The sequence below is a fragment of the Centruroides sculpturatus genome, unplaced genomic scaffold (genome assembly GCF_000671375.1).
Source record: "Centruroides sculpturatus isolate CEXI.00-Female unplaced genomic scaffold, Cexi_2.0 scaffold4, whole genome shotgun sequence".
Taxonomy (NCBI): Eukaryota; Metazoa; Arthropoda; class Arachnida; order Scorpiones; family Buthidae; genus Centruroides; species Centruroides sculpturatus.
In genome coordinates, this window is record NW_019384444.1 from 266,926 (window position 1) to 289,189 (window position 22,264).

A 22,264-nucleotide genomic window follows, 5' to 3' on the forward strand; every position below is an offset into this window, starting at 1 on the left:
CTCAAATATTTTACGTTTTTGATACTAAATTAACATCTGAAGTATAATTTTTTATTATTTTTATATTTTTCAATATATTTATTTTGTTTGTACAAAATAAAAAAATAATTTTTAACGATACAATAGTCTTTGTTAGGCTTAACATCGACGAAAATTCAACGCGAAGCGACACGCAACGGAGAAAAATTTCGACATCGGATACATTAAACTATTTTTTCTTACGTAAATCAGTTATCCGGACAACCCCAGTCCCAAATTCATTCGAAAAATCGACGCTCTACTGTATTTGAAAGACGATTAAAAAATGAAATTAGGTCTATATTGATAACAGAAAAAGAAATGAAAGATGTTGTAATTCATAATATTGAGGATTTTGTTATTCGAAGAAAGTTGATAAACACAAAAATTGATTTTTCTTTATATTAATTAAATTAGAAGTTTATGTATCTTTTGTTTATAGAATTACGTAAACTTTTATATTTATGAATTGTAATATTAAAACTATTAGTTCTATTTGTGAAGCGTTATACTCTTGCAGATATTAGTGGGTTTCTATAGATGTCAGTTGTGGAAAAAATAGTTGTAATGATTTAATTGGAACAAGTAATTTAGATGAAAATGAAAAATACTCTTATACTATACAGTTCTGTCTTTTTATGTCGTTCATATTCTCTATTTCTTACTCGGTAGTGGCCACATTCTTTTTCACAACTCAGTAAAATTTGAAAACTCTGATACATTATCCGAAAAAAATTCGTTACACGTTTTCATGTTTTGATAAGTGATTCCTTTCAGTTTCAACAACGAAGAAAATACGGAATGCAACGACTTTGCTAGCTACAAAAAGATAAATTATATAAAATTTAAATTTTGATGATATGAAACCGTGCTTTTATATTTGTTTATGCTTCTGACACAATATAGTGCTATAAATTAAGACACTTGGCGGATTTTCTCATCTTTATTTAGTTGATACGTGTGGAAAAAACGTATCAACTAAATAAAGATGAGAAAATCCGCCAAGTGTCTTAATTTATAGCACTATATTGTGTCAGAAGCATAAACAAATAGCAAAGCACGGTTTCATATCATCAAAATTAAAATTGAGGTATTACTGTAAAACATTTTAAATATATAAGTTTTTTCAAATTTGATTTTATTTTACTAATGAGTATTTTCAAAGAAAAATTATTACAAACAGAATGTTGATTCATGGTGATCAAAACTTTATAACTTTACTGTCGCATCATATAGTAATTCATATCCTGCATAGAGGCAGTTATTGTTATTGCAGCAAAAAAAGCAGCTGAAACAAGTGCTGTAGATTTAACCTTAAACTAATTAGACTGCTATGGGGATTACTGCATAAAGAAAGCACTTTAAGAAAACAAGTTTAACAACACTCTTGATGTCATTGCTAGATTTAACAACTTGATTGTTTTCAAGAGTAAATAATTCACAACTGCTTTTTATCAGGTCTTTGACATGAATAGGAAGTTTTGACTGGAAGCTGGTGGATATAATGCAAACCATGAAATTTGAATACAGTAGGTTATGTTGTGTCATAAATGAGCGAAAGTAGACATCAGTGATAGCTGATCAAATAAAATTTGATTAGTCAGTCTGTCAGTCTGTTGCAGTACTGAATGTATGACTGCCATTTTTTTACCTATGTCAAACTGTCCCTAAAATTTCTTTTGAGTTAAAATAGTTTTTGGTCAGAATTTTAGCTTGTTATGTTTTTGTTTTCTGAACTGAACTTTGAAGATTTACTCTCTAGTTTTTCACAAAAATCTTTGGATTTATATATGTAATTAATTTTTTAATAATTTGAATTAATTTTACAAGAATGTGATTTTTGTAATTATATTGCGGGAAGTTTGGAATAGATAGGATGAACAAGTTTGAAAAAAATTGCATTTTATATTGAAATAAGCTAATGGCATCAAATAATAAATTTCTAGGAAAGAATAAAGAATTGACACATTTATTGTGAAATTTCATTAAAAAATCTTGGAAAATACAAAACAGAAAAGTACAATTTTGAAATTTTTGTTGTAAATTTTAATCTGAGAAATTTGATTTAGAATTATGAAGAAAGACTAGTAAGCTGCAACTTTATATCTAATGCATATTACTACCATTATTTTTTGAACACTGAGCAAGTGACTTCAATTTTATCACCAATTGGTTCAGCAGTGTTACTCTGAGTTTAAATTCTAGCAAATTGAATTTCTCTCACTTCTTGTTGCATATGTTGCAAATTTGTTTGAACTATTAAATGTGCATATTGTGATTTCAGGTGTATATTAACTCTGCTTAATATGTTGTTATTTTTCTGAGCAAAGCTAGGCACTTCAGTTAGTATAACTGAATTGATACTGAATAATTCAATTTACCATATTTACTTGAATATAAGATGATCTCGCATATAGGACGAGGTGTGACTTTAATTAAAGATCAAAATAAAGAAAATTAGATTTATTAATACAATTCTAATTTTATTTCATTTAATCACAAATAAAATATCAAATGCACATAAATGCACACATTGTCCTGCAAAAATTACTGGCATTTTTAAATTTCAAGGAAAAATCTTGTAAAATCGACAACATAATTTGTTCATGTAAAGCAGGACAATTAGGAACCTTTTTTTTTTTTTCCAATTCTTAACAGTCGAATTCACTCTTTGTCGATTACACTTATGAGTTTCTTCAAATTCTGATTTCCAAATAATCATCTGTTTTCACATGGGAATGAATTAAAACTTATATTGGGCTCTTGTGTAATTTTGGAATTCAATTCAAAAGCTTTGCTTTTCCTATTGCTATTCATCTTTACTCCTGACAATACACAAGAACGATTCAAACAACCCAGATAAAATACTTTTGTTTTTAATCACCAAAAGGTGAGAATCCGGAAAAAATGCAAATACACAGTTTGCAAAAATTATACAAAAATGAAATGAATCCTTCGCTCGCATGTATAGGATGACCAAGCAGTGAAAAATGGATAAAAACCTCATCTTTTATGCGAGTAAATATGGTATTAAAATTGATTTATATATATTCATGCAGATTTATTTTATTTAACAGTTTTAATATGAATATTATGCATTAATTATTAATTAAGAAAAGTAAAATTGTGAATCATGTATAACCAGTGGGGTTTAGAAAATAAATGAAAATAGTTTTCACTGTCAAAAATTAAAAAGTATTGGTACTGTTGTAAGGCTTATTTACAGTGAAGATAATTTTGGTTAGTAGTGAATAAAAAGCATTTCATTTACTACTAAGAATTATTTTCTAGAAAAATATCTTTTTTACTTTATTTTATTGCAATATAGATGAAAATGCATTAATTTTTTTTAGAAACTGCATTTTCATCTATATTGCATCTAAAAAAACACTTAAATGATGACTACTAAAAATAATTATTACAAGTAACAGTGTTAACTTTGTAGAACAATATAAATTACTATTCTGCCATAGGGTACAAGGTACTAAACGTTCTTTTAAATTGCACCATTATGATTATGTTTGTTTTATTTGATTTTAATGCCTCTTCTTTGGAATGTAACTTTTTATTAATGATTATATTAAGAGTGATTTAAGCGAGATTAGAAAATTGATTGGTTTAAAAAATGAAAATTATAATAAAATTAATGCATTATTAATGTTATATAATCTTCAATTTAAGCAAATAAATTTGTCCATAATTAAATCAATCCACAATCAATTCACTATAAAAATCACTGAACACTAGTAGTTGGTTGTGGGTTTGTGCCAAAAAAAAAATTTTTACTTCAGAAGTTAATCTAGTATCAAAAACGTTCAATTCAGCACGACACACAGTCTTCAGAAAAACACCACACAAAAGTGCCAGTGCTGCCAGCTAAAACACAAACACCAACAAAAAAATGTCTTGGGCTATGTCTTGGACTAGCCCAAGACATAGCCAAAGATTGCAGTGGCACAGCACTAGCGAAAATTTAAATTTGCCGACTGGAATGCTTTCGGATAACCGACTTTCAGATAAACAACACACTACTATAATGTGTCATGTTCAATAAACCAGTTGGATTATTTATGGATTTTTTTAAAGTTGTTCAATTAAATTACTATGAAATTTGCTATCAAAGATATAAAAAAAATGTCACCATTTCATAAGGAAATTTGTGATTAAAATAAATTAAGAAAATATCTGGGAGAAAAAATTGACTCAGATGAAGACTTGGTCCTGCAGCTCTTGCAAATAAAGCATTTTTAGTTACATATCTAATATGATTAGAAAATTCTTGGGAATTTGTAATCCTGTGTCTGCAGGTGTATAGGAATGCTACTGGTAATTTGATGATCCAGAGCTATGATTTAATTATGTTTATTTTGGTTGATTACATATATAACTATATGCATTTCATGCTGACTTACATTTTACCGCCTTTCATCAGTAACTAAAATTAAGAGTTTGTATTGAATCAACTGTCTCCTTAAAAACGAAAGTATGCAAACATGATATAGAATATATTTCACTGATACATACAGCAAATGATATGGATTGATACAATACATTATATTATGAATGTTTTTTACGGTTGTAATAGGCTGTTAGTTCTGGATCATTGAATTACCAGTAGTGTTTCTATATACCTGCATATACAGGATTATGGAATTCCTAAGAATTTTCTAATTGGAATATAGCTGGTATCCCAACAAGAAAGGAATCTAATATGATCTTTGCCTTCAGATATAACAATTTTTTAATCACTAATTGTAGAGAATTTATTGATCTAACCATTAAATGCCTTATGAGATAGTGACTATTTTTAGAATTAACTTTTATAATAATTTATTTGAAAGGCTTAATATAGATCATAAATAAACCAGTTGTTAATAAGTAAATAGCATAAAGGTTTCTATAGTCACTCAAGAAATGGCTTGCTCAATCATTAACAAAGTTTCTATAAAAAGCATTATTTGAAATTGAAGAATGAAGAGAAAATCTGATTTCATTAGTAAAGAATTGGTTAGATTTATATGAAAATTATGTAAATTATATGCCTTGTTTTTCTAATTAAGGAAGTTATAACTATGATGCAAATGACTCTCACCAGCACGAAATATCAAATCAAAATAGAGGCTGGATGATTTGAGGAAGATGGGGATTGGTGATTGGAGGAAACGTGTAGAAGATTGTCAAGATTGAGCTGTGATTGTCAGAGAGGCCAAGGCCATACATGGGCTGTAATGCCGAGGAGGAGTAATAGTAGTAGTATAACTGCAGTTGTAGCTTTTTCTAACATAAAAGTTTTATATTTATTAAATATTTTTTAATATGTTGAACAATATATCTATGATACTGTTACTGCTAAAAGATCAGATGCAGCTGGTTTGGGAACAGTGCTTTGAAGCTAAATTAGAAGATGCAATATCTTCCACAAACTAAGATCTTAATATTATTTCATTTCAAAAAGAATACCATTTATTATGATGCTAGTCTTGGTCTTTCTTTTAATTTGGTTATATATTTTGTATAGAAAGTAACATCTGAAACAATGATACTTACATTTTAAATTAATTTTTAAAGTATTTTATCTTAGATTACAGATGAAAAAGAAAGTTTTTACTTAAACTTCTCATCAAAATATTTAAAATAACACATTAAATAGACTCTCTTTCAGCATTAATAGTTTTCTTTTAAACAAAATATTTATGCAAATACTTTTGACAATGTATATTTTATGTTAAAAAGAAAAGCTATTAATGTTGAAAGGCAGTTTACTTAACATATTATTTTACAGATAGAAAAAAAAAATTGTAAAATTTTGATTATGTGAATGTTTTTTATTATTGCATTCAATGGAAATGTAATATTTTATATTTGTATTACAAAATATGCAACAAAAAACCTAAATACATAAATTAGCATCTACAAACTCAATGTACTGGTACATATGTAGTAAGCCAACAACTACTGGATTGTATCAGGCTATTATATTGTGATTATTTGTTTAGAATAATCNTTATAATATATTTCATGTGTAGATATAATGGGCTTTATAATAGTCCATACTTTTTTATTCATACCAAATAATGTTTCAGCTTACCATTTTTGCTAGAGATAGGCCTATTATTCTTATTATAACATTCAGCATACCCAAAAATTTTGGTCAGGATTTGCCCATTTAATTGTTTCTTGTTTTACAGTGTATCTTTATTTGTCTGTACTTTCATCAACCCAACAGCTTTTTTCAAATTTACTATTGATTGGTAATGGCTGAGTTTGGAATAATGCTTGGTGTGATCTATGGGTAGAGATGCTCTTTGCTTTAATTGGCTGAAACTGGCCAAACTATAGGCTGAAAATGTTCCTAATAAATCCTTATTTTTTGCTTTCTTAACAAGTATGAGTTTTATTTTTTATTTCAGTGTGGTACCAGATTTTGTTCATTTCTCAGTTAAAATATATTTTAAAAATACAAGGTGTAAAAACACAAATAAATATTTCTTATTTTCTTGTATTTATTTGCCAATTAATATGTGTTTGTTGGTGGTCACTGGTTATGCAGAATCAGGAACAAAAACTATAAAAAGGAACTTTTTAGAGTTATGGTTTTGGATCTGATATCATAACCATTTTTATTTTGCAATCAAAATTCTTATAATTTAGAAATTCCAGAACAAAATTGATATTTTCATGTAGGATTTTTAATTTCTCTTTGACATTCAATGTTTTCTTAAGATGCTTTCTGCAAATGTAGTAAATTTAAATACAGACACTGCCTATACTGATTCTAGCAGACAGCTACATTGGCATATGAATATTTTTAATCAACAGCTAAGAATAGCATAAACTAAAATTTATAAAGCAATACTCGAGACATTGCATCAACCTTTCAACAGTGGAATAGTCAGGTATAGTGCTATCCCAAAGTAGTGGAGAATAAACGTGGGAAATTTTTAAAGTAATTTTTCACGTGTTTTTTCTCATCATCGTTTCAGAAGAAGATTTTGTAAACAGTTATGTCTAGTAAAGAAAAGTCTTTTTTTGTTGTTACATAATTTATTTTTTATGTGAATTTTTTTTTCATGGTAGTTTTTGGCGATATCCCCCAAAAGAATTTAATGGATATATCCGTCCTTCACTGCTGAGTGGTTAATAGTAAAGAAAGTAACCTATCACAAGTGTTGAAAGCAATGTTATTTACCTCTGACTATAGCATACATTAGCACATTATTATAAATTTTGTCACCTCATTCACTAGTCATTAATGTGTGTGTTACAACATTTAAAAAATTTTTCTAGTTATCTTCAATTGTATTATGGAAAGTTATGTGAATATTTTTTAAAAATTTATTATTGTCATATTTTGTCATTAAGTACATCATATTTATTTTTTGAATTTGAATATTGTTACATGGCGTATAGAATGTTCTGTTTTAAAATAGTTGTTTGAATAATAGCATTCAATTTACGGAAACACAATAGCCTGAAGAAGATCTCTGAAAATGATCAAAAATGTTCATTTGTGCCAATATAGCTGTCTGTCTGAACCAGTACGGAAGTTATCTGTGAGTATTTATATCCTTTTCCAGCTTCTGAGGTATTTTTTGTAGTAAATTTAATATGTAACCTATAAAATATAAAAGATGGCATGAATATTTATTGAATGAAATTTAAGCAAATTTCTAAAAGTCAAATTTCTTTTGGACTAGACTTGAATCAAGTCTACTTATAACTGAAAGATATTTGATTAAGATTTGAGCTTGGTTGTTATATAATTTTATAACATTTAAACTAATAATTAATCTAGTTTGAAACAGTTGTTTATAGCTTTAAATTAGTATGTATTATCAGGTTGTAAAAGAGAAGGAGGGATGAACCAGTTATAAAATTTGCAAAGGACTTGATGGTTGGTGAGAAGATTCTTAAGTTTTTAATGTAAAAAATGTCAGATTCTACAATAAAAGGCTGGCGTTTGATTATTTTTAAACATTGTGAACGTAGAAACTTTTTATTCCAAAGCTAAAAGACTCCTCTAAGTAATGACACAGTCAATATATAAATATATATTCGATAATTTTTACTTTTCCAGCCGTTATATATAACAGAGGGAAAGTATAGCGCTCGGTCAAAAAATGACCACGCCCAAATTTTTACATTTTTGGACTCAGGACACCTTGAAATTTCAAGATATGCAAAAGATTCAAGGTTTTTTTTAATATGTGTGGATGTTAGACTGTGTAGGGGGGCATGATTTTGTTCACTCTGTTTGAAGCCTAATAATTTCTGTGGTCAGAGTGGTTAGAATCAGAGTCAGATGGTTTAACACAGGAGTTAGTTATTAAGCGTCAGAGTGGTTAGAATCAGAGTCAGATGGTTTAACACAGGAGTTAGTTATTAAACGTTGGAGTGGTTGAACTAAATCATGTCCCCATATACATTCTAACATTGTAGGTGAGAACATCTTAACGGGTTTTACTGTACTATTATAAAATGACAAAAAAGCTTACTTTGAGGATAGAGACAAGTTTTACTTTTTATTTTTTAAATTTTGAATGCTAATAACAAGTAAAATATTCATTAAGAGATATGACACATGACCCCTTTTATGTCTTCATCCTGTTGACCTTTAATTAAGAACCAAAATTTAATAGTATTATTCCCTTTATATGCAAGCTACAGTGCCACATTTCGTTTCTTAAACTTTACCCATTTTGAGATATTAAACAATATCTCAGAACAGAAAGTAAAGAAATTAAACAAATTAGATGCCAACACATACGCACGCGAATTTTTCCTCTTTTATTGACTTTTTTGGGGGTTCGGGTGGTCTCCAAACGTATGTGTAGATTTGCAAAAAAAACTTGGAAGGTCAAATTTGACACAATTTCAATACTTTTCCGTTTTATATACATAGCAAGTTGGGAAATAAAAAGGAGTCAGAGTCGGTGGATTTTTTGACGATTGACTCCGGCTAAAACACCAAAACTCTACGACTCCGACTCCACAGCCCTGATAGGAACACTCATCACTGATGATGCTCTGCAACTGATAGATGGATTTCCATCTATCAGTTGCAGAGCATCATCATCAATGGTGGAATTGCTGCCTGGTGGGGTTCATCTTGAAGCAAGAGATCTTCACCCTTAAATTTCTTAAACCAATTGTAGCAGGTCTTCCTGTTGACTGTCCTTGCCAAATACCTTACTTGTGAGATCATGAGCCTTTATTGCATTTTGACGACTTTTGAATTGATGAAGCAACAACACATGAATATGTTTTTTTGAAAATTTCATATTGTTAGACATTGCTGATACATCTATTTCCAATGAAATATGTGATGAAATGCCCTCTGATTACTTTACTTGTATACGCACATCAAATATTTTAGACCATTTTTTTGCAGTTGTTTCTAGAATAAAATCAAAAAGTATGAATTTTACTTTTATAACCTGAGAGTTTATAATTTAAGATAATTAACTAATATTTTAAAATTTAAATTAACTGTAATAGTTCTACAATTATTGTAAGAATTTGCATAAAATTTTATAATTATATTTATGTAGAAAATCAAGTGATAAATTAATGGCATGAGTTTCTGTGTAAATAGCAAGATTTCACTTTTGTATTTTTGATCATTTATATTATTTCCATTTTAATACTGACTTAAAAAATAACTAACTTAATACTGACTAAACTACAGTAGAGCGTCGTTTATCCGAATCAATTGGGGACTGGGGTGGTTCGGATAACTTATTTTTCGGATAACGAATCATGTACGAAAATATATATTAATTTATCCCATGTTGAAATTTCTCTCCATTGCGTGTCACTTCGCGTTGAATTTTCGTCGATGTTAAGCCTAGCGAAGACTATTGTATCGTTTAAAATTATTTTTTTATTTTGTACAAACAAAATAAATTTATTGAAAAACATAAAAACAATAAAAAATTATACTTCAGATGTTAATTTAGTATCAAAAACGTAAAATATTTGATTAGCCCGAGAAATAGCCGAAGATTGCAGCGCCACAGCACTAGCGAAAATTTAAATTTGCCGACTGGATGCTTTCGGATAACGGACGTTTCGGATAACCAGCTTTCGGATAAACGACGCTCTACTGTATTTCTCTTTTACAATTTTTTAAAATATGATTTTGGCTAAATTCAGATTAAAACTAAATTTCAGGGACTCAAATTACAATAAAAAATGGTTTCGTTTCTGTTTTGGTTTACTTTATCTGATCTGCTAAGAACCAGTAACTGGTTTAATATGGTTTGGTTACCATGACAGTTAATAAAACTTTTCAGTTATGAAATCTAAATTTGAAAATAACAACATTAATCAGCAGCAAATCTTTTAGAAAAACAAATAAAATATGAATTTAAAATAATCACGTTTGTTGTTGTTAAAGATTCTAGCAAAGCAGTTACCAAATAAAAAGTCTAATCAAATATTTATTAAATGACCTAAAATTGTTATAAGTATGAATTATAAAAGAATGACTTTGAACAAAATACATATATACATCTTTATTTATTAAATTTTAAATTATATTGAATAACAAATTTTGAAACATTAACATTANAACAGACAAATATAAATATTTCATTTGATTTATTTGTATTTCTGGTTTATTGCATCTGTTTCAGATGGATACAAAACACTGTAGAATAAATCTAATTGACTAGAAAATTATACTTTCAATAGAAATTGTATTAGAGATTTTTTCTAATAAAATATAATAATTGGTCTTATAAGTATGCTTGTTTTTGGCTACATTTGTTAAAAATGTGGAAATATGAGATATATAAAAGTTGCAAGACGCTTTGAAGTCTACATTTGTAAAAAATGTGGAAATATGAGATATATAAAAGTTGCAAGACGCTTTGAAGTCTACATTTGTAAAAAATGTGGAAATATGAGATATATAAAAGTTACAAGACGCTTTGAAGTCAACGCTTTGAAAGAAATGATAACTTTGTCATGTGACACAAATCTTCCTCTGAGTGGTTAGTTGCTACATTTATTTATTATTGCTCACTAACTTTTTGTTTTCTTTGTAAATATAAATTGCCTTGTGAGTGAAAAACTTCAAAATCTAAAACATATAATCATACATAGTACTAAATTCATAATTACAATAGAAATTTACACTTTATAACAGAATAAATTTTGTAAAAAGAATTTTCAAAACAATTTGTAAATTTTTTGTCAACAATATAGTATACAAGTATATACAGTAGAGTCCTGTACAGTACAATGTGGGGAATTCGTTATGCATTATAGGAAATTATGTTATTGAAACCTGCATCATCACATGATTTATGAAAGTTTAAACCTTGGTGTGTAAGTTGAAAAAAAACATATAGTTCTGATCGGCAAAATTCCAAGGTGTTGCTTGCTTTATTTGCATATTGTACGGAACTCTACTGTACTATGAAAAAAGAATGTCATTGAATAAATATACAAATTATGTTTTGACTTGATTTTGAAGAAAAATTTGAAGAATTGATGACCATATTCTTTTATTTTAAAAAGTAAGTTTGTGATTAATAATTTTATCAAAAATTTTTATGATCAAAATAATGTCCTGAAAAATAAGTAATGTCCTGAATCTTTACAAAGCTGGTTATAGACTATTAAATAACATCACAAACCTTTCAAAAATTCCAGCACAAAAATATATTTAAAATAAATAAGTTGTGACAAATGTTTTTGATCCAGTTAGGATATGTCAGGTCAAAAATGTTCAAAAGAATTAGAATTCAGGATGTTCGAATTTAAATATTTTAAAATTTTCAGAACTGTAAACCTTATAACCTGCATACAACAAAAATCATACCTAAGTATTAACATTAAAATTAAAATAAGTTTACAGTTCTGACGATTTTAAAATATTTAGATTCGAACATCCTGCATTCTAATTCTTTTGAACATTATTGNTAAACTTGATGTAGATCTCAGGAGGAAGTTAAAAATGTTTGTTTTTCATTAAAATGTTGTTACTGGAAGGACTTAGGTTTTTTGTTGTGTATTTTGTGTTACAGAACAGTCCAGTTTGCATAGAAGTTTTTGCTATTTATATTTGTATTGTAATAATTTTATAAGAAAAATGTAATGAAGTAAATTATCATATTTTGTTTTAAAAATTGTTATTAATAAATAAAAATTTATTAAATCCAATATATTAATAATAATAATTTTTATTTTTAGGTGTCAGAAAACCCGTACTTATATGATCCTCATATAGAACTGATTAGATTATTACGCAAATCGGGAGATTTGTTTCAATTAAGGGAAGCAAGAGAAAATGCAAATAAAATTTTTCCATTATCTCCAGGTATTGTATTTTATGATTTTGCTTTTTTTTTTTTTTAAATTTTAGATAAGAATTTTTCAGATAACATCTAAAAAAAATAGTTGTCTTTGCAACATAGTTTTAAAATTAAAACTTTTTCTTGTAAAATTAAAGAAATAATTATTTAAATGAACAGTTTCTCGGACAATTATTTTAATTCATCATTAGTGTATTTTTTTTTTATACAGTAACATAATTTGTATTTTGATTGAATAGTTCCAAAAAATTTAAGTTTAGAAATTCTACTTTTATTTACAGTCTATAAAAACCACAACAGTAAACTGGAATGACATATATAGACTCTCACCTAAATGTAAAATTTCCAGCAAAACNTATTAATGTGCTCAAACAGTGTTTAAATTATTTTACAACCCCATTAATATACCATATCAAGAGGGGTTTTTTTACATGAGAATGGATTAATCATTTTTACATCACTTCTTATGGGAAAGGTTGGTTTGGTGTACATCCTATTCGGTATAAGTCCAAACATCAGGAACTGATTAAGGCCATTTACCGAGGTTCCACTGTACTTCAGTTTTCATATTTGTATGCAAAGGTAAGGAATACACTTCAGTCTAGAAAATAATCTTTCTATGTTCATTTGTGTTGCAGGAATTGCTAAAGCAATGTTAGAAAGAGAATGTAAAGGATGATTGTTCTTTCTATTATAATATTCTAAATTATATGTATTTATCTCTATCTTTTCATTCTATTTTTTTATTTCATTCATAATTTACTAATTTATATAATGTATTATTTTATAATAAATTATTATTCATTAGAGAAAAAATTTTTTTTCTTGATTGTAACTTTTCCAATTTGTAAGAAGCCTGATTCCAATTTCTATGAAACTTTGTGCATACATTTAGGATAGTCCCATAAAGAATATAGGCTACTTTCATTCCCAAAATCATTCTGTTTTATAAGCCTTGATAGAATTATGATATTGACTTGTTAAATTCAACACTGCTGATTTTGCTGTGAGAGTACTACAATCATTACTGAAGGTTTAACTGAAGTGCTTGCAAACAGTGCAGCACTACACTTTCAAATGGTGGATGCTGCAGTGCAGTGCAGCTGTTGGAATGTCTTCTGAGTTATTCAACTTGAATCATTTTTAAATTGTTTCATTTTTGTAATGAATGCCTTGTTTGGGAGGTAAAATTAATGATTTAAATTTAGTGTATGCAGCTTCTTAAGTAGATGATACAGTGATACCTCTGTTTTTGTTGATAATCTGTCTGAAAATAATCAACAAAATCCGAAACTGACGAAAACTGAAGCAATTAATTATATATGAATCAATGTAAATCCAATTAATTTGTTCTAGACACTCCAAAATACATATCAAAAACACATTTTATAGAGAATAAATATAGTGTTTAATACTAAAAACAATAAGAAATTAATATAAAATGAATATAAAGCAGCCGATTTCGGCAATATTAATGTCTCTCTTGTATTTTTCAATGATTTCCTTCTTCAACTCAGTCATGCTCATGGCCTTCTTCTTCAAAAGGCTTTTGGCTCTGGAAACTTTCTTTGGTCCTATGATTGAGCAAAAAGGAAAGGAAAGTAATGGAATTGTTTGTCTAGAGGTGCAGGGTAATAATGCTCATACAACGAGAAACAAAGTCAAAAGCAAGAAAATGCGTGGGTCGCTCTTTGTTTTTGCAAAATTATCAATGAGGTCACGTGGGCACGCTGACGAAAACAGACAAATTTTTCGCAGAAAAAGGTGACGAAAACTGAAATTGACGATAACCGAAGTCAACTAAAATCGAGGTTTATGCTTCTGACACAATATAGTGCTATAAATTAAGACACTTGGCGGATTTTCTCATCTTTATTTAGTTGATACGTGTGGAAAAAACGTATCAACTAAATAAAGATGAGAAAATCCGCCAAGTGTCTTAATTTATAGCACTATATTGTGTCAGAAGCATAAACAAATTGCAAAGCACGGTTTCATATCATCAAAATTAAAATTGAGGTATTACTGTAAAACATTTTAAATATATAAGTTTTTTCAAATTTGATTTTATTTTACTAATGAGTATTTTNTATAAAAACCACAACAGTAAACTGGAATGACATATATAGACTCTCACCTAAATGTAAAATTTCCAGCAAAACATCCAAATTCAACATTCAAATCTTTTTGGCCACTCCTTAATTGGCCTTCATCAGGAAATGTCAAATGAAAATAACTGTTTTATTCATGGAATGTTGCTGTGTTGTACACGTAATTTTTTTAAAAAAATTTTAAAATCAGTTCGAACAACGGTTGTGATGTATATTAAGCAATGTATATTCCTTTAAGAGTCTAAGTAATGCTACCATGCATTTGGTATGGGAATGTAATCTGTGTTGATGCATGCTCCTCTTATGTCGGCCCTGTAGATTTCTGTGGCCTCTAATGTTCTTATGTGTTGTCTGTCGAATACCCTGTGTATTAGGGTAGCCTTTTCCCATAAAGGGAAATTCCTGGCTCAGTGGCATATCGAGTTTACAGTCAATCAAAAACTTTAATTCTAATAGTAATTTCTGAAATTCATAAATTATGACAATGATTAGTAAAATATAAATTATTTAAAACTAGCAGATAAGCCCGGTATTGCTTGGGCAAAAAGTAACAATAGCGAAGATTAAGATTATTACATTACAGCCAATCTTACCCGTTTTCACAGAGTGCAAGACTTAGGTTCCCCTGTTTCCAGACTAATTAGAAAATTTTTAGTTGGGTCTAAAATTATGTTCGATTTAATGCAAAAAAACCACATCTGCACCTATAAATCTTGCATGTTGCTTTCTCTTAACACTTCCATTGTTGAAGTCAATCCTGTCCCTTTCCCCACGAATGGAATTACAAAAAATCCCTTGTTAGTGTGCGTTCTCGTGATGTACCCTAACTGTGTACCAAATTTCAAGTTTCAACTCCTAACCATGCTGAAATGCTCACTATGAAATGTTAGTATACATGTGTGCCATCTATCGTAGGATAAATATACTATGCCAGAAACCTTTGCAGGAGTATATTAAATAACTTCCCAAAGTTTTCATGGCAATCGGATAAATAGTGTAGTAATGCATGAAGGACAGACAGACATACATTCATTTTTATATATATTTAAAATTATAAGCTTTTTATGTATATATATATATTTTTTGTTTCTTTTTACTCTTTTCATTCTATTGGTACTAAAAGGTCTTTTAATTGTACTCATCCTGGATTCAACCAAGCTCATTGGTCATACCAGATATGTCAAGCCCTATTCCAAACTACCTAGCTACCTCTATTGTTTGGAATAGGGCTTGACATATCTGGTATGACCAATCACCTAAAACTTCCTGAAATTTTTGACCATCTGGATTTCATCTTGGGTTCCTGGAGCAGTAGACTGATGCCTTAACTACCTTGGTCATCCAGCTATTGATAACTACTACTGTGTATTGTCACAACAAATTTAATCATTTGTTCATTTTATGGATCAGCCTTCTGATACCATAATAATAAAATTTTCTATTGAATTTTAACTAATTATTGACTAGTTATATCTAGGAAAAAGTGTGACTGTGAAAATTTTTCCTGAATATATTTCTGACCATTTAAAAAAACAAAGAGTGGAAAGTTAAATGAATTATTTATTCTGTATGATTTGTTACTAATTGCAAAAATAGTGTATGATCTGCAATATTTATTGTTATTTTTTTGTAGCAAATAGATTTAATTAATAGATTTTAATTTTTTTTTTTTAATTTATACAAGTTACTTTATACAGTAGTTTAATTAGTAATTAAACATATGTAAAATATGTATAACATAGTAACAAAATAAAGTTACTTTGCAGAATTATGGTTGGAATGGTTAACAGATGAAGCGAAAATAGCTTCATCTGAAGAAGAAAAGATAGCTTTAAATAATTTGTTTGAACGTGCTGTAAAAGATTATATGTGTAAGTAATTTTATTCTAAATTATCAAACAGTAATTTAATTTTATAATTTGTTTGTTCTTATGTCAATTTCTTACACACAGAGATGATAAAGCATCTGTTGAAATAAATGAATATAAAATTTTTTATTTTATAATTTATTTTTAGCATCTGTTGTTTGTTTAAATGTGTACTAATTCAAAATAAAATATTAGTGATGAATATAAAATAATCAAGTTCAAAATATTATCTTTAATACAGTGATACCCCGAACTTACGCGATAGGTGGGACTGAGCGATAACTGCGTAAGTTGAATTCGCGTAAGTCGTGGTATAATTTTGCAATTTGTGTAAAATCCAAATTGGATGTATGTAAGCTAATAAATTATCTTATTAATCTTATCTCATCTTTTGATTCATTCACGGTTACAAGAAATCACCACATAGTCTCTCAAGTCTCCGTAGATATAACAAAAACAGAAATAAATAACACAAAATAAATTGTAGCTATGCGACGATTCTGCGCGACACGTCCAAATATGTAAGCTGAACAATAGTGTGGGGGAGTGAGTATTCAAGAGTTGCGTGGCGCTCAAACAAAAGACGAATCGACAAGATTTGAAAATCGCGTAACTCCGGGTTCGTGTAAGTCGGTGTAGCGTAAGTTGAGGTATTACTGTATTCTTATCAACTATTAATTAATAAAGATACAAATTTTAATTAATATCAGTTAAAAATCTGTATTTTTTTTAAAATGAAAGAATGTATTGTTAAAGTTAGCTGTGTATATTTTTGATATTATTTGTTGCAGTTATAAATGTATCTGTTATTGATTAAACTGATCAGTTTTTATCCAAATTAAACAATAATTAAAATTAATAGTGATGCAAAGATACTGATTATTTACACCAACAAGTTATGACATTAACATGAACAGTCTTTAGACATTATACATGGGAACCACACAAAATTCAACACAATAATTGAATTTTGGGTTATTTCTCTGTGTGATATTTTTATTAATTAATCATTTTTAATTAATTTCTTTTCAATTTACATTTTTTAAACAAGATTGCTCTAAGCTGCAGCCATCAAATGATATTTTATCATACCATATTTCCCTGAAAATAAGCCCTAGCATGATTTTTCAGGATGTTCATAATATAAGCCCTACCCCTAAAATTAGCCGCAGTTAAGATCATCAGCCAAATGGTTGTATTTAATACATCCATTGCAATCCACAATGAATGTATTGAATTATAAAATAATAATAATAAATAAATTTTATTACATGTTAAATTTAAAATACGCGCACAGCTGAAAAACTTAGAAAATTCAAATCAAACCCCAGTAAATGAATTTTACAGATAATATCCGTACACTGCAATACAAGCAACTTTCAACTACCTTTTCAGAAAATTATTATATATAGGACTATGTTATACTAAAAATGTTAAGGAACAATTATAAAGTTTACAAAGGGAAAAAAATGTCCAGGGTGCCTGTGTGTGTTGCGTCTATTTCGTTTAAAATCTCAGAATCGGATAAAGATCAAGAAACAAACTTTGGTACGGTAACTTGTATATAAGGGGCATTGATGCTGTTAAATTTTGGTGGTTAAAGATCGACGGGGTGAGGAAATAAAGGGGGTCATGTGTATCTCCAGTAGAGTCAAATTTAAATTAATTAATGACAATTTTACTCGTTATTAATATTTATGTTTTTTTTTATTATAAAGCTCATCCCTACCCTTAAAATTAAGCTTTTTGCCATTTTATAGTAATTAAAAATATAAAAGTTTTTATAACAAAATCTCATAAAAGATGGCGCCACAACACAATTTTATTTATTACATTTAATATTATAAAAGTAGAGGAGAAGGTGGTATTATGGAACCCCAATTACATTTTAGTGAATTGTAAACAAGGTATCATAACTACATCCACATTTTTTGTGCGAAAAGTACTGGTAACTAGTAAACTAAATNTCCTCGGCATTTGACATTAGCCGCAATCGGTAATTAATTCTGATTAAAGAAATATTCGATTAACACAACAAAACAGTCGTTGTCAAATTGTTAAAGGTGAACCTCGAGAAATGAATATGCAAATTGCATAGATAAATACAAATAATACATTAAGTAAATGTTCTATATATTATATTTTATCAAATTTATCAGAGACATCAATTTTTCTTTTATTAAATTCTTACTGTTAAAAATAGAATACGTAATTTTTTTTGTCACTAAAAAATTCTTGGAAAAGGAATACTAAAACAAATAATTTATCTATCAATATTGTTTGTTTTTTTTTTTGCAATACAATTTTTAAAGCTAAAAGGAATAATTAGAATGAACAAATTAAGAAATGGTTAGCTATCTTTGATTTTGTTAATAAATTATCATAAATTTATTATAGAGTTTCTAATTTTTAGTTCCTGTAAACCAATTAGTAATAAATATTTGAAAAGTTGTTATTTTTTATTTTTATTGTGTATCATTTTCTAATATTATGATGTGAAAAACTTTTATTTATATATATTTTTAATAAGTGATTGAGTGTTTCAATGTTTCATGGAAGTTTATTTCAGATAACTACTTAGTTAATTACATCACACCACACCAGAATAAATGTAATAACAATCGCAGAACCAATTTCCGGTGTGTATAAACAAAAAACAATCTCTGCACAAACATTTTCTAACTCCTGAGTTCTTCAGGTTACCTGGTGAAATATCCTTTGGAACAAATGTGAATTTATAAAAATTTTTAAAAGAATGTAATTCAAATGACCATTCAAACCATAAATATAAACTTAAAGCTGTGCATGCATTGTCCTTCACTTAATGATCAATCAACTGACTTTCTTGCATATTTCACATTTATTCTGTACATGCAGTTTTATGACTATCAAAAATGAAACTGAAAATTTGTGTTTTGTTTTCGCTTGTTTTATTTCTTTTTTAAAATGTTTTGATTTTATATTTTAGGAAACTTTGCAGCAGGATTACATGACCTTGTAACAGGTTTATATGGCATGTACTGTGCATGCTTTATTATTCAAACAACAAATTGTAGTTAGTTTTTCTTATGCAAATTATTTGTTTTTATTTATACTGGGTGAAACTGGTTAATTTTTACTTTTGTTTTTACTAAGAAAAATCAATATGATTTTAAGTTGCATAATTTTTAAAAATACTTGGATAAAAGCAAAAACTTAATAAAAAAAATACTTGCATAAATCATTCTATATATCTGATATCATTCTAAATATATAATGTCAGAAAATATTCTTATAAAAAGTATAAAATTAAAAATTGCTTCAATAATGTTATCAGTTTTCATTCTTCTATTTTGATAACAGACAAATATAAATATTTCATTTGATTTATTTGTATTTCTGGTTTATTGCATCTGTTTCAGATGGATACAAAACACTGTAGAATAAATCTAATTGACTAGAAAATTATACTTTCAATAGAAATTGTATTAGAGATTTTTTCTAATAAAATATAATAATTGGTCTTATAAGTATGCTTGTTTTTGGCTACATTTGTTAAAAATGTGGAAATATGAGATATATAAAAGTTACAAGACGCTTTGAAGTCAACGCTTTGAAAGAAATGATAACTTTGTCATGTGACACAAATCTTCCTCTGAGTGGTTAGTTGCTACATTTATTTATTATTGCTCACTAACTTTTTGTTTTCTTTGTAAATATAAATTGCCTTGTGAGTGAAAAACTTCAAAATCTAAAACATATAATCATACATAGTACTAAATTCATAATTACAATAGAAATTTACACTTTATAACAGAATAAATTTTGTAAAAAGAATTTTCAAAACAATTTGTAAATTTTTTGTCAACAATATAGTATACAAGTATATACAGTAGAGTCCTGTACAGTACAATGTGGGGAATTCGTTATGCATTATAGGAAATTATGTTATTGAAACCTGCATCATCACATGATTTATGAAAGTTTAAACCTTGGTGTGTAAGTTGAAAAAAAACATATAGTTCTGATCGGCAAAATTCCAAGGTGTTGCTTGCTTTATTTGCATATTGTACGGAACTCTACTGTACTATGAAAAAAGAATGTCATTGAATAAATATACAAATTATGTTTTGACTTGATTTTGAAGAAAAATTTGAAGAATTGATGACCATATTCTTTTATTTTAAAAAGTAAGTTTGTGATTAATAATTTTATCAAAAATTTTTATGATCAAAATAATGTCCTGAAAAATAAGTAATGTCCTGAATCTTTACAAAGCTGGTTATAGACTATTAAATAACATCACAAACCTTTCAAAAATTCCAGCACAAAAATATATTTAAAATAAATAAGTTGTGACAAATGTTTTTGATCCAGTTAGGATATGTCAGGTCAAAAATGTTCAAAAGAATTAGAATTCAGGATGTTCGAATTTAAATATTTTAAAATTGTCAGAACTGTAAACCTTATAACCTGCATACAACAAAAATCATACCTAAGTATTAACATTAAAATTAAAATAAGTTTACAGTTCTGACGATTTTAAAATATTTAGATTCGAACATCCTGCATTCTAATTCTTTTAAACATTTTTGACCTGATGCAGATCCTAATTGGATCAAAAATGTTTCTTACAACTTATTTATTTTAAATATATTTTTGTGCTGGAATTTTTGAAGGTTTTGTGGTGTTATTTAATAGTCCTGAAAAATATTAAACAATGTGATTTTTACAAAATAAAAAATTTTTTAAATAATTAACTAAATTTTTCAGAATAACAGTTTTTTATTTACATTTTTTTACCAGTGGAATAGTTAATATATAATTACTAATTGATCCCATGTGTTGGCTTACAAAATAGAATTGTTGCACTCTTTCCTTGCAGTAGGTTGCAAAGACACTGTTAACAGAAAGTTTAACCTATCCCATGTTGAAATTTTTCTCCATTGCGTGGCCGCCATGTTGAATTTTTGTCAATGTTAAGATTAAGAAAAAAAATTTTTTTTTAAAATAATAATTGTGGCTACTGTATCATTAAAAATTATTTTTTTATTTTGCACAAACAAAATAAATATATTGAAAAATATAAAAACAAAAAAATTATATTTCGAAAGTTTGTTTTAATATAAAAATTATGACGCATAGCAACATCTAGTATCAAAAATGTTTCAATGCAGAAATGAGTATGTTCGGGGTCAACAGGTTAGGTCAAATGAGGTCAACAAGAAAATGTTCTGAAACAACACGGGACAGGTAAAAACCAACAGTAAAATATATGGTAACTTGAGTTAGTTACGTTTATCGTGACTAGTTCAAGTTTTTACAAATGTCAACAGCAATCAAATGATAAAAATATTGCTATGGGATGACTTTTTTTTTGTACTATATTATGGTGAAATCTGCATGCACTGAACTTAAGTATAATTAGTTTGTCATGAGTGATAGAATATCAGGTTTTTGCATCCATTTTCATGTAATCAATGTTTCTTTTTACAATTAGAATGACTGGCAATAATTTTGTCAATAAACTACCACACACATAGAAGAAACACTAAATTAAAAAATAGAAGTGTTTTAATTTTTGTTATTATTCACAGCTTAATCTGGTGAGAGCTTCAGTGGAGTCGACCTTTTTGTTGAGAAGCTTGTCTGCCTTGATATGCAAATGAATATTAAAATCTCTTTGATGACAATACAATAAAAAATGTATATTACAATTGTGTTGAATGAAAGGAGAGACAGTTAGCATTTCACTTGATAAAGATGGAATGCCCTCTGGTCCTCAACACAAATATATATACAGTAGATCCCCCTATAAGACGGTAGATACGTTCCGTTCTTTATGAATCAATTTTGTAGGAATCATAGTTTACGGACTACGGCTGTTTGAAAGGTTTTCTTTCATAAAATTAATCGATTCTAGACTAATTCGACTCAACATTTCCAAAATACGTATATTTTTTTG

At 27.9% G+C, this 22,264-nt stretch overlaps 1 protein-coding gene and 1 non-coding gene across 2 annotated transcripts in view; both read left to right on the forward strand.

Annotated features, from left to right (window-relative positions):
• Window positions 1-22,264, forward strand: part of LOC111620248 (squamous cell carcinoma antigen recognized by T-cells 3-like) — an 87,393-nt gene that overhangs the window by 12,016 nt on the left and 53,113 nt on the right. The window contains exons 2-4 of the mRNA XM_023362145.1: window positions 12,220-12,346; window positions 16,219-16,323; window positions 18,734-18,738. Of these exons, the coding sequence (XP_023217913.1) occupies window positions 12,220-12,346; window positions 16,219-16,323; window positions 18,734-18,738 (237 nt within the window). The remainder of the gene's footprint in view (window positions 1-12,219; window positions 12,347-16,218; window positions 16,324-18,733; window positions 18,739-22,264) is intronic.
• On the forward strand, window positions 22,019-22,141 carry LOC111620320. The gene has a single exon (XR_002755899.1). It is a non-coding gene; the product is annotated as a U6atac minor spliceosomal RNA (small nuclear RNA).